Source organism: Amia ocellicauda, chromosome 1 (assembly GCF_036373705.1).
Source record: "Amia ocellicauda isolate fAmiCal2 chromosome 1, fAmiCal2.hap1, whole genome shotgun sequence".
Lineage (NCBI taxonomy): Eukaryota > Metazoa > Chordata > Actinopteri > Amiiformes > Amiidae > Amia > Amia ocellicauda.
The window spans coordinates 54905276-54919268 of NC_089850.1; the positions used below are offsets into that span (position 1 = coordinate 54905276).

Sequence of the window (13993 nt, forward strand, 5' to 3'; positions counted from 1 at the left end):
AGAATTCACTTGGAATGTAAGCAGCCAATCGAAACGAGCAATTACTTCAGTGGGCGTGTTTTCTAGTAAAGAAAGTAACTTTGTGTCTTACACTGCCAGCGTGCGTTAGCAAAGACAGAGCGATCGCGCTGCTCAGGACATGTCAGATATTGCCAACCCCGATTTGAGCTACTGGAAAAAACGATAATGAATAATAACCCGGTATGTACGTTAGCATCTGATCATCCTTCTTCATAACAAAGCACAGGGTCATAGATTACTCCCCAGCTAGACACGTTATGTGTTAGCAGCGTTAACAAAACGTTTGCAGTTTGCTTAGTTTCGTTCGTTTAAAAGGCTGCAGAAACATTCATGTGTGTGGTCGTGATTACGTCCAGAGAACGGTGTAACTTAACGTTGTGGAAACGTTATTAAAACCTTGTCAGAACAGTGATAAATAAAACACTAAAGACATTTGGACATTTTAAATATGTATTAATAGCGACATCGATTGAAACACTTGTTCGTATTTAAACGGTTCATGTTCGTTGTAAAACGGGGCGTGATATCTGTTCACACTGGAAAATGTGCAGTTCTGTTTAGGCTCATCCGGTTATTCTCGTTATTTATTTAATTGACGTTGTTATCCAAGGCAGGTTGCACAGATTAAAGCCTGCGAAACTGCTAGGGATTTGGTCATCGTCACTGGGGTTGCATCCTTGCTGATGGAACAATGGAAATTAAAGCAGCAAGAAAAGCAAGGGAGACGTTTTCGTGTAAGGGCACGTATGGAAATGGATATGCACCACCTGTTAATTTTAATTATATACAAAATTCGTATGCATTGTAGATTATTAGCGTGCAGATCGCACACCGTTGCGTATACACCTGCGACCTGATTTGTGCGCGTATGTGTTGTATACATGGTGTGAAAACAGTTTGAAAAGCACATGAAGTGCAAGCAAATAGCGGAATGAGCTGTCAACAAATAAAACATTGATAAATCACGGTGCTCTGAAAATGATGTTTATGCAAAGATTGCAATTAATTAATAAGCATAAGCCTTTTGTAATAATAAGGATACCATGTTAACTAATTGTTTTCCAAGTATCGTCCCATGTATGTATTGCACATTTTGTAATGGTTTAAATCGGAAAGATACATTACAAGAATATGTACAGCTCATTATATCATGTGTTTAATTTCCTGCGAATGGAGTTTGATTCATATTGCTTCCTTACTTTTTCTTTTCCTTCCCTAAAAGCATAACATAAGAAGAACGAGAGGACCCATCGTGCTAATCTAAGGAGTAGTCATGATTGTTTTTCTGTTTCTGTTTTAGGTTCAGGACCTTTTGTGTATGTGTGTGTAATACTTCTCTGTATTTTCATTTTAGGGAAAATTCATGACATAGAAAGCACTGCCTCCAACAGCATGTCCTGTAAGTCACAAGCTTCCTCCTCCTGTCTCACATTAGTGGTGTCCCATGCTGGGCCTGAAGAGTCCTGCCCTAATATATTTTGAAGATCTTCATAATGCACCAGTTCCTATGAACGTGATCATTATTGATCAATTGAGCAAATCAATCAATCTTTGAAAAGTCACACATGACAATACATAAGTAAGAATAAACCTCACCTTATTAAAATGTTTCTGACAGACTAAGGCAGGCTAACACACTGCAGTCCTGGACCATAATCATTTACACTATTCGATGATTGCCAGCCCAATGGGTGTGTTTCATGAATGGCATGGTTTGAGTACTGAGTACTGTGTTATTAGAGCGGGTCACTCTTCTGTGCACAATTAAAAGGAAATAAAACTACTGTTAAATCAAAAGTAATGTGGTCCTGACCTCGTTATTACATACACGACCGAACTGCTTCAATATCAATAGGTTACTTAACTTAAACATAGAAATCTACATCATACAGGGATAAAAACACCTAAATAATCATCACAATTCTGATCTGTGATGCTGCACACTGTGATTCACTGCCAGATGGAAAGAATTTGACATAATACACAATCACATCATATTGCTGACAGATGTGCAGCAGTCAAGAACTTCCCGCGTTCCACCGACGTGGTTTTGAGCACCAAACTGATTCATTTCACCATGTTGCTCTTTTCCCACAGGGTGGTTCACACGCATCTTAAACAGACGCAAGCACGAAAGCACTCTGGTCTCCTCAACGCACATTACCTCCCCCAGGGGACCTCTCCCTTCCTCCTCTCGTTCCGTCTCTTCAGCCTCCTTGTCCTCGTCCTCCTACTCTGTCACTCCGGTGCCTGACCTGAGGTGCGGCGCTCGCTGGAGCAGGGACTACGACGTGTGCGTCTGCCACAGTGATGCCGATTTCTGCGAGGCGCAGCTCCTTGTCTCGTACCTTGAAGCACAAGAACACAATCTTCGTTGCTTCTTTCAGCTGCGGGACTCGGCCCCAGGGGGCGCTATCTCCACAGAACTCTGCCAGGCTATACACAGGAGCCACTGCTGGGCTCTGCTCATTACAAGCAGCTTCCTGCTGGACCCCTGGTGCAGGTACCAAATGCATCAGGCGCTGGCTGAGGCACCCATGGCCAACGGAAGGATAATTCCCATCATGCTTCAGCTCCCACGCTCGGACTACCCTAAAGAGCTGCGCTTCTACTACTTCATTGACATCACCGCTGCCCGTGAGCGGGGTTACAGTTTGGTGCACAAGGCAGTGCTGAACTGTGAGTAAAAGTGAGATTTCATTAATTCGTGATCAAACCTCTTCCTGTTTCAGCCAAATGTGCAATCGTTAAAGGTCGACTGGGACCATGAAGGATATTTAACGCTCTCGATGTGAAAGTCACAGATGATTTATTGATTTTCACGTGCAAAGATTACATTATTCTGGTGTCTTGCCCAGAACTTATTGCCAGTGAAATGCCAGTCAGTAAAATGGTGACTTGTAAATGGTGGATATGGCACATACTTATAAGTTCAAATAACTAATAATAATAAATACAAACGTTTCTCTGTTGCAGACTTGGTGGAGCTGTGTAAAAAGGACAGTGCTGCTCGCAGTAGTATGTCCGAGACTGCGGCAGCAGAAGGGGACTCCATGGACTCGGAGCGCTCCCTCACGGACAGCAGAGAATCGAGTGCTACTCTGTCCACCACACAGACACACCCGACACCGGTGCCCAGACCTGTCACAGATTCGGAAGTCATTCGGATGTCGGAGCTGCAGCGATGCCAGGGGAAAGGCCCGGACAGCAATGCATCAGAGAACGGGAGCACTACGGTGTGCTGTGGAGAAAGAACAGAGTCCGGAGATACCTTAGACATCCACATCTGACCCGAATGATTTGGCTGCTGGTATCCCCAGTAAGGCTCAGTCCCATAAAGATACAATAGGCCTGATGCAAATAGTCATGCAGAAAGCTCAACTTTAATATGTCAGGGTCATATTGTTATTTATTATGCACTGTTAATTAAATTGAGTGGTTGTTTTAATGATTTGCATTTTGTAATCTGCAGTAAACCTGTTCTTCCTACATGCATCAGAATGCATCAAAAAATGGAGTACGGGGTCTGACCAGGCATATTCACTGTCAAAGCACAATGCTGCAGTTTCAATGCAGCTTTTTAAATTTTTCATATTGAAAGTGAAACGTATAAATACATTAATAAAGAAATAAATACAGTTGAATCCCTGATATAAAAGCATGTCAAATAAACACATTGGCCCGTGATAACAATGATTCTAAATTACATAAATATATATTTTAAATATAAATTGCAGTTTATTGTTTAAACCTACATTTTGCACAATCTATGTTCTTGAAATAATAATCCATATTCGATGATGAGGTATAATTGTTGACAGTTATTTATGTTTCGGGAGGTGGCGCTCTTTTTAAAACTTGTCCCAGTTGTGCTTGGGGCGGCTTTCTCTTCCTTTGATGCTTGTTGCGCAGTTCAAAGTGATCTGCGCTAAGGTCGCGGACGTGTAGCGCAGATGTGCGCAGTAGTGTGCGTGTCTGCGCGGCTCCACCAATGGGAGCGGAGGATTCTGCAGATCTGCACAGAGCTGCGGACATTTGCGCTACAAGAACGTAACCCACGTGTTCAAAACAAACATGGCGGACCGCAGGAGGCCGAGCAGGGACGGTGAAAATGACACAAAAGCGTCCGGGGACAACGATAGCCTGGACTGGCCGAACAAAAAGCCCCGCACCGCAGAGGCCGGGGCTGGAGCTGCGGATGGCGGGTTTGCATTGTCCAGCTTCCGAGCAGAAAAGATCTTGCGGGAGTCCGCCCGGGAGAAAAGCATCTTCATCCACGGAAAGGTACTGTCAGATTGCAGCTTGTATTGCATTAGCCATCCAGAGTGGAATACCTATATATGAGCATATGATTGCTCAGATGTCATGCATCATTATGATTAATATTGGCTGATGTGGTTATGAGTCGAATCTTACGAATTCAGTCTTTATATTCAATAAAACCATGCAACATTATATTGCCAGTTGTGTGCGACCAGGAAGCTGAAATGGGCGGATTTTGTAGTGAATAAAAGCAATGCTGGTTTGCACACGAATGCATTTCTCTCAGTGTCCACCAGGCTGCGTCTGCGCTCTGCGTGTTGCGTCTGACTGCATGAGTTGGACTGGTTTTAGTCCATCAGTGACCTGTGCCTTTATGAGTGTTGCTGTTGAGTTATTTATTGTATATGTTGTTTATAGATAATACCACATATAACTCACATACCATATGCTGTCCCATTGATGGCAAATGTTCGTTTTGTATATGGTCAGCTTAAACAAGTGTAATCTGACCTGGTTGTCCTGTTCTCAGATGGGGCAGGACGGCGAGGAGGAGCAGAATGCTGTGGTCATCCTTGAGAAGACCCCCATCAGAGAGGACACCCTTCCCGAGCTTTTCAAGAACTCCCAACTGCAGCTGGACATGAGAAACAATATCTATAGCACCTACCATCTCCAGCCCCCGGTCCATCTCAACGGTGCGTTCCAGTGTTATGTACTGTTTGGAGATGTTTGTCAGTAGACCCAAACGGGGGAGATTCAGAAGATGGTCTCTCCAGTTTCTTTCACTGGGTGTGCATTACTTTAACTGTGCAACATCTATAGTAAAGTGTCAGGGTCCCCCTCCAGGCCATAAAGGTGGAAAATTGTGAACGCCGAACAAAGTAATGTGCATGGCAGTGTGAATATTTATTTATTTATTTTTGTCTTCGTCCTGCTGATAGATTTTTGCTATAGGTTTCATGCAATCATGCAAAGTCACTTTTTCATGCAAAAGCCATCATGGTCTCATGCTGTTCTGCAGTTTCCTGTAATACATCTCTACTGGGCATTGATGCAGAAGATGCATCCGCAGGTCTCCTTGCAAAGGTCAACGCCACAACCTCACTCAAAGGATGCAGGGACTGAATTAATGCAGGCTGAAAAGTGACTGTGCTGGTCTCAAAATGGTTTACTTGTTTGTAAGACTTGTTGACTGGAAAGTGCCAGGCACATTACTTACACCGCTGAAGCAAGATGCATGTCTGCACAGTGCAATATGTATAAAGCTTTCCTTTTGATCCTAAAACATAATTTCCTCAATTAGTAAGCACTTGCATACCCCCTCCTATGTATGGACTGATTTGTGTGCATCAGTATGGCCAGTTTCTCTTGTTACATTATAACCCATTGCATCATATTTCCTGAAATGCACGACCAAAATCTCAAGATAAATACAATCCCAAATTATTAATGGCAGTGTCATCAATGGCGCTCTTTGTGATTGCAGTATTTATCACTGGACTTTTCACTCCATCTCGCATGTTGAGAGAAGAACTTGCGGTTCTTGCTGCAAGTATAATTTCTCCTTTTTGGGGTTTCCTTTTCTTGCCTTGCCAGAAAAAGCATCCGGAAAATGTCCAGAATACTCTCATCTTGGTACTTTTTTTTTTTTTTTTTTTAAAGGATCTGGTAATAATTTCCATTAATTTCTCCAGCATTACATTAATTAGATCTGTGGAAGGGTTGAATCACTGGTGGATTTGGTGCTTTTAGCTGAGCTTATCTGGATGACATACGGCACAGAACTTCAAAGGTGTACAAGTTGTTCTTTCGTGTCTAAATATAAAGCTCCTACTGTACTTTAAACTCCCAATGAAACTCCCACTGCTGATATACTGGAAAATACTTAGTTTGTTTATGACCTGTACAGTCAGGTTGAGCAGTAATTCAGCAAGCAGTTCTGTTGAAGTGGTGGAAAAGCAAAACCCACCCAGTTTAAAGTTCAATTCAGCGACTTGCAATATGGTTTTACTGTTTCCACTAACACTCCCTGGAAATCCAACGTTGCTTGTTGTTATTGGAGCAGTTTCAGACTGTGGAGGGTTCCCAGACACAGAAACGGGACACCTTGGTGTGAATAGGAACGGCTCCTTGATTTTAGGTACCGCTCTTACACGGTTCCAGCAGAGACTACGGGCTGTGACAGGACACAGACTGAGGGGAAAGGCAGGAAGGCTGTTTCAGACACTGACCCCTAATTCCATTAAACTATTTACACTGGTGCTCCCCTCCATTGTCCTTTGCATCCACCTTTTGTCTGTGCAGAGGGGGCAAGTCCCAACATGCATCTGTCCTCGATATGCCAAGACCACCACTGAGGGGCGAGGGTGGAAAAGGGCAGGGTTCTGGAGGGAGGGTGGCAGAGAGAGGGTACAGTGTACAAGACAGAATACGATATTTACCTCAGACTATATTCTGCACGTCGGTTGGAATTCAAAGAATGAAGTGAGCAGCCATACAGGGTCCATCAGTGGCCTTAAATGTCCTCGCCTGTCCTGGCTGTCTATCCCAGCAGAATTACCTACAGAGGAGAGAGATGCAGCGCCCGGAGCTGTAACAACGGCCTTCAGATCGGCCTGTTAATTACCCTCCCGTCCCCCCAGGCTTACCCGCTGGCCTAGAAAATTAATGAGCCCGTCTATGTTGTCCTCAGCCAAGCCTTTTCTTTTTTTTGTCATCTTCTTAATGTACCCACTCTTCAAATCACGCCAAGCCGAAACGATTCGCACAATGGATTAAATGGATTAACAGGCATTAAGAAATGAGCTTTTCTGAATCCCTCCCGACTGAAAACAAACACCCTGGTTGTTGTTTTTTGGTCCACGCAAGCTACAGTTTTTCAAATGTTTTTTTTGCCCATTGAAGCGAAAGGCGAGACTAATCTAGAGAAGTCGCTCTAGGCTTCTGTTGCTAAAATAATATTTTGGGGGCCAGTGAGTGCCACGCCTTCATTGGTGTGGCCTGAATACCGACTCTGTTTGCGGTGTGAGTTTGACACCCCTAAGAGCGTCATGCTGCTGCCCTTTCTCTGTGGGGGGAAACGAGGTCTCAGGAGAGATTTAACTGAGCTTGAAAAGATTGTCGGAACAAATTCCATCTTGACGGGTGGAGAAGGTGGCTGTTGATAGGTAGTCATCACATGATTAAAAAAAAAGAAAGATTCTGCCCCATCTCTTTCTTTAAACCTTGTGACATTGAAAAAATATAATAATTATTAATTTATTACCCGAAGCCAGTGTGCAGGGCTGTGAAAGGCACATATGTTTAGTCTTGTTTTGACGAGATAAGCATTTCCGAGAGATAATTATTGAGAAGTCAGATGCGAGGTATGCACCTGGAGGAGGCCACAGCTAGGAGATGAAAGCTCTCTTGTCTGAAGACCTTCAAGATTTCAGCTTTATAGCACCGCCCAGTGTTTTTGAACACAGGGGAACATGGACTAGCTTCAGCTGAAATTGGTCTCTGCCGCTGTTCACACCTACCACACGAACTTTTGAACAGCATTTTGACTTCGGAGTGGAAAGGTCAACAGTTAACGCCAACAAATTTAGAGGCAGGGAGGTTTGGTCCTTTTTTATTTGGTCGTCCATACGTTTGTGGATTTGCCAACAGCTAAAACAGAAACTTGTTATCTGTGCGATTCTTCTTTGAATCTGAGAATGTCAGTGAAAAAAACGCACCCACTTCCCTTGCGTTTGTGGCAAAGCCCAAGCCACGATTACACGGCATTCAGTGTGGTATTGAGAACAGCTGCTGTTGCTCTTAGCAGGCCATTCGAAGAACTGGGGTCAAAGTGAGTTTGCAGATGCATTTAAAATCATACGTACACATACATGCCTTCAATCCACCTCACCTGTTCGTGACCTTCTCAGTTTCCGAGGAGTGACAGTTTCAAAGTGGTGGAAATGATTACAAATGGGGGCATCAGTTGAGTTCAGTGGATGGTCATTGGTAGAGCTATGATTAGAAAGTCCTGCCTTCTTAAAGAATATTTGAATATAGTTGGGCACTAGAAAGGCTGGTAATTAGTGAAGTCCCCATTGGCTAAAGGTAATGAGCAAATTTTCATCCCAAGCAATGCTGTTGCTCAACTAACTGGTAGAGCGATTCAGTTTGGGGAAGCTTCTTCAGATGTGGAGTTGGCTTTGGAGCAATTACTTATTCTATTCGAGGTTTTCGTCACCATAATACAGTTTACTTTCTGCATTTCAGAGACCACTGCTTTCCACTCAATTTCACAAGATTAAAAGACATTAATTGAATGTATGATGTTTTTTATCCCCAATCCATATTTTTTACATCTTGTGTGGTGTACTGCGTGATTGTAGCAGCACTTGGTTCTGACGGATGTAAGCGAGTGGGATTAGCTGTGCATTTCTGCCTGAAAGATTTTCAGATGTTTAGCAGCAAGTCAGCTGATGGCTTGCACTCTCAGTGCATTTTAATCAACGTTAATGTAAGTCTGAGCAAGGGAGTAATGAGGATGTAGCCATGGCTGACATGATTGTGTGTGTGTGTGTGTATGTATATATATATATATATATATATATATATATTATACACACATTTTCCACATCTGCTATCATTTTGCAAAAAGAGATCAGATGTAAAGGCAGTCTTATCATATGAGCTTTTTATATTGTCTTCCCTTTTTTAAATGTCCTGTACTAAACAAGTAAACACACTGTACCTCTCTGACATTTCACTAGTTTCACTATTCAAACTGATGTGCAGATGAAGAACAAGCAGAGGTTAATGGCACCCTTAGCTGAGGTTTTGCATCTGTTGCAGTATCTCTGGGATGCATTAGATTTCGAATGCAGTGCCTGGCTTTTGGCGTCTGCTCAGGTCTTGAGGTCGGCCCCGTACCTTGGCCCTCAAGCTGGGCTGAGTTAATAGGAATGTAGAAATGTGGAGTCATATCGAACCTTCCTGGAAGGCTTTCCGACCTTGAATGCCTCTGAAAGTGTAGGAGGAAAGATCAGCCTAGAGACAACAGTCTGCATAGCGAGCAATTTATTACAAAGATAACAAATACCTGCCCCCTGAGTTTTCAGCATCCAGTGTGGAGGACTGGGGAGTCGGGATTGTATGGGACAATTTATGAGTAGGAAAAAAAAAAAGATTCAAATTTTATAATTGCCAGAAAGGAAAAGGTGATAAAAAGTAATTCATTGCTTATTACTGATGACAGCAACACAAACGAGCACAAGTGCTGATAAGAACTTATTTCTGAAGCGCTAAGCATTGGCATCCGCAATCTTAACATCACCGCCCCGCAACGGTTTCACATTCCTTGTACTGAGTAGAGATGTTTTGTCTGAGTGGGGGAGAGGTTTCAGTTTTAACCCTTCAAATGAGATGAAAAGAATTAGAAAAGGAGATCTTCCTTGTCGCCACAAAACCATCCCCTGGCTGCTCTGGTTAGAAGATGATTTAAATCGGCATAAACAGAAGTGTTTGGTGAAGAGCTGCACAAGAAATCATATTGGCTCCAATTTCATTGTAGACGCCCTTTGCCATCTGGCCAAGCAACTGGCCCGTAGACTTATTGAGAGGCAAGTCATTTATATTAGTTTATAATGTATGGTCTCTGATTAAGATATATTCTTCACAAATTAAAAAGAAGAGGTACACAGCTAAACTCAATAAGTATCTTGGCCTTATTGACCCTTCTGACTCCTGACCGTCTTTCTTCAACCGCAGAGATGAAGGCAACAGTGGTGTGTCCAGCTACAGAGAAGCACGTTAAGAAGTACCTGCGACAGGAGATGTTTCTCATCCATGAGACCGGGGAGGACTATCGAAGCATCACCTTGCCCTACATCCAGAGTCAGAGCTTCAGTGTGCAGGTCAGTCCCCCCTCCACCAGCTCTCTGGAGGGGCATTGTTTCTCCTCTTTTATGCCCTGCCTCCTGTTGTGGATGCAACAAGAAAAAGGAAATTAAACTGATGCAAATGAAACGACATCAATGTCATTTTCTCGCAGAAAACACGACCAGGATATCAAAAACCTTGCGCTGACTCTAGGCCTTTATTAGATTGTGTAAACGGAATATAAAATAGCTTGGCCTTGGCCTTCGTAAGTATTTATACAGTGCCTGTTAAGCCCTCTGGGTATTTTGAATGGTAAGATATAGCAAGGGCTTGGATTTGGGCCTCTGTTCCCCTGGGTAATTAACTGTTTGTCTTGTAATATTTTGAGATTCAAGTAAAGATTTTTTTCTTCATGCTTTGAATGCACTTAAGATTCTTCATGTGCTGTGCAAAACCAAACTCATTTCCTGCTTAATATATTTCTGGCTGCCCTTTGAAAGTGATTAATAGCTTTCTGCACATCTAATGGAACGAGGGCTCCCGGACGACTATGAATACTGTCTGAAAGGGCATTTTAACGTTTCATTTCTTCTTTTTAAATGAAGATTTTGGTCCTGGTGGGTGTCCTTCAGGGAAAATGAACAAAAGTCGAGAGCTATTATTCAGGGGATGTATCCATCACGGAGCAGGGGGTGATGGCTTTTGAGATGAGGACGTCTGTGGCGTTTTGACAGGCCGCATTAAATGTTTTGATCTTCTCTAATCGCATCGGCTTTCTGTCTTTGTGGGGCATTGTATCATGTGCTAATAGCCTGCAAGCATGAAGAGCGGCATAGGGATATTGCTGAAGGCCAAGAAATTGCTTTAATCTGTAAAACAACTTTTTTATTTTTTTCACTTATTTATATATTGGTATAACCTAAACCAACACCAGCCATATAACCACCTTTAATAAGCCATAATAATACCTCCTCTGCCATGATTGAGGCCAATTTACTGACATCTAAACTAACGGTGCTATTCTCAATATAGAGAATTAAATTGTTTTGTTTGGGCGCCAGGTCCCAAAAAGACCAAAAAGACAGAAAAGATTTGCCCCCAAGTGAAGTGTCCATGTAGGAAGTCTAATTTACTTATAAATACAAAGTGAGAAGGTCTAAAGAGTATTAACAATACGATGATTACAAAAATAGGATTATTTATAGATAGATTAATCGTCATGGGAGTAGAGTGACGAGGACATTAGTGGCACAGCTGGCAAATGAATGATTATGTTTATGGAATAGCAACGTGGGGTAAACTTAATCCTGATCTCCCTGCTTTTAGTTTTTTTTGCATGGCCATTGTTTTTTAAATCCCAGTAGTGCTTTTCCCGTTCTTTATAAAGATTATGACTCTAAAGTGAGATTAATGTCGTTTACGAGGGGGGCTTTCCAAGGTTTCAGTGCTCGGCACCTCTATGCAGGATGCTGCGTGTGCTGTGGTGGCTTTCGCTGTTAATTGTATTGCCTCGCAAAGCCTGCAGATCGGAAAAATTCCCCAGCTGTGGCTCGGAGGCTGGGGAGATATGGAGCACCTTGTCCTGGTTGGGGAGGCCACGCTGACATGTGATTCCGTATACTGTTTAGGCTGTACAGGCATGAATTGTGACGAGAATGTTTTGGTGTCTCTTGTACTATCGTTGTTGTTCTCGCATCGTTCATCCTGATCTCACACGCTTTCACTGCAGACGTGTCCTCCAGTTAAATTATCTTCGGCGCCGGAGCTCAGAATCGTTGTGTCCTTGCCTTGGTCACGCTGCTGTTCAAAACAAGTTCCTCGAGACCAGCCAGCACAGAACACTGCAGGCTAAGTTATTGTTTATTTAGACGTTTTGCTTGTACAATAATTATTATTTTCTCCTTTGCAGTGGGTTTACAACATATTGGAGAAGAAAGCAGAAGCCGATAGGATTGTCTTTGAAGATCCAGATAAGGACACTGGCTTCATCCTGCTTCCAGACTTTAAATGGGACCAGAAGCAGGTATAATTCATACTTTGCATTGGAAATTACAGTCAGGTTTAACTTGCTTCCTCTGTCTGTTTTTTCCTCCATTGTAGTTCAGCTTCATTTGGTTGTTCATGTTCAAAACAAAACTTCAGAAGTAATTAAGAACAAGATTGGCCACTAAACAAATGTCTTACAGCCTACAAAATTAATTTATATATCCACTGACAAATCCATGCCAAGAAAATACAAACATGATCTGTATTCATCGATTCATGTCACAGGGAAGTGTCCCAAGAAGCAGAAGGAAAAAAGAATGACATCAAAGCAGCACTTTGCTTTAGAGAAACAAGATTTTGTAAAGTGCTATTTATTTCTTGATAAACGGTATGAATGTCATCGCGCAGGCTTAGGCATGGCAACATTTCCCGGTCCGGTCCACTGATCTCACCAGGACGGGGGTATCCGGTCTCGTTTCTCTCCCTGCAGCTGGATGATTTGTACCTGATTGCCATCGTTCACCGGCGGGACATCAAGAGCCTGCGGGACCTCACTGCGGAGCACCTGCCTCTGCTGCAGAACATCCAGAAACGCGGAGAGGTGAGCGGCCTTGACCGTGGTCCTCGGATGCACGTAACTTACAGGTCTAGAATGAAAGAAACGTGGAACGAGCCTGCACTTGTGGTGTAAGCAATGCAATCGATCGCGTTAAATCCAACTCGTGAAAATAATTAGTCCAACTCGCACACTCTGTCACCTTTGGAGAACTGGTCTGATATTGTGTCGCCTTCCTATGAAGCTGATAGTCCAGCTTGCAGAGAGAGTTTTAAGGTCTTGACTCTTGGCTGGAAGTCTCCACGAGTGAGGGAGCGCCCTGTTGGTGGCCCAGCACCATCAAGATTTGGCGGGGAGTTACTTGTATTTAGTGCTAGGTAGGGTTAGTGTTTTTATTGGATTCTCCCTGCGGCTATGGGTTACTTAAATAACAAAGGTTAGTTGCTAGCAAATGTTTGACTGTTTAGTGTGCTGGATGGGGGCAGGAGACATATGTAGGCCACACAGAAGCTTGCCACAGAAGTTGGGTTTTGCTTGGATGATTTCCAGTAGAAAACAGGGGAAATGCACAGAGGAGGTGCAAATCAAACAACCAAAATGCTGTTTTTCTTACAGGAAGCCATCCTGAAGAAGTACAATGTTCCTCGCAACAAGCTGCGCGTTTATCTGCACTACCAGCCCTCTTACTACCACCTCCACGTCCACTTCACCTCCCTGGGGTACGAGGCCCCGGGCTGTGGGGTTGAGAAGGCCCATTTGCTCTCGGACGTCCTGCTGAACCTGCTGGCGGAGCCCGGGTACTACGGCTCCCGCACCCTGCCCTTCCCCCTGCGTGCGGACGACAGCCTGCTGCAGAAATTCAAGGATGCAGAGAGACTGTAGCCGCGTGGCCCACCCATGCAATCCAGAACCAACACATCATCCTTTTGTACTTTTTTAACGTGGTCTGTTTTTTTGTTTTTTGTTGGTTCTCTTTTATAAAATAAAGTTTTTGGATTCAATTCAGTTTTCTTTTTGGAAAAACAAAAAATTGTGGATTGATTTGATATTTTAGCCTGTGTTATTGTAAACTTCCTTGCTTTTCAAAACCTTATTTGTTTTTTTGGTGTGTTGATCTTGAGTTGGTTACTTTGCCACTCTGTTCTCCAAGCCAGAATTAGATTTTGAGCAAATTTACAATTATCGATTCATAGTACAAAGGTTACAACTAAAGCTGCTTATTGAATGGCTCCTTATTTCCTGTAGATGACGAGTTATAGTTTCAGTTAAACACACATGTTAGGCAAATTAAAACATCAGAGCTTTGACTTG

At 43.1% G+C, this 13993-nt stretch overlaps 2 protein-coding genes across 2 annotated transcripts; both read left to right on the forward strand.

Annotated features, from left to right (window-relative positions):
* Nucleotides 1-83: 83 nt before the first annotated feature.
* tirap (toll-interleukin 1 receptor (TIR) domain containing adaptor protein) lies at nucleotides 84-3469 on the forward strand. The gene is made up of 4 exons (XM_066709611.1): nucleotides 84-201; nucleotides 1376-1420; nucleotides 2119-2700; nucleotides 2998-3469. Exons 2-4 carry the CDS (start codon nucleotides 1414-1416, stop codon nucleotides 3309-3311), a joined length of 903 nt encoding a protein of 300 aa, XP_066565708.1. The 5' UTR covers nucleotides 84-201; nucleotides 1376-1413; the 3' UTR covers nucleotides 3312-3469.
* A 590-nt stretch (nucleotides 3470-4059) lies between these two features.
* dcps (decapping enzyme, scavenger) lies at nucleotides 4060-13683 on the forward strand. Its single transcript, XM_066709624.1, has 6 exons — nucleotides 4060-4305; nucleotides 4814-4979; nucleotides 10030-10175; nucleotides 12050-12163; nucleotides 12617-12727; nucleotides 13298-13683. The coding sequence occupies exons 1-6, from the start codon at nucleotides 4096-4098 to the stop codon at nucleotides 13562-13564; spliced, it is 1014 nt and encodes a 337-aa protein (XP_066565721.1). The 5' UTR covers nucleotides 4060-4095; the 3' UTR covers nucleotides 13565-13683.
* Nucleotides 13684-13993: the final 310 nt, after the last annotated feature.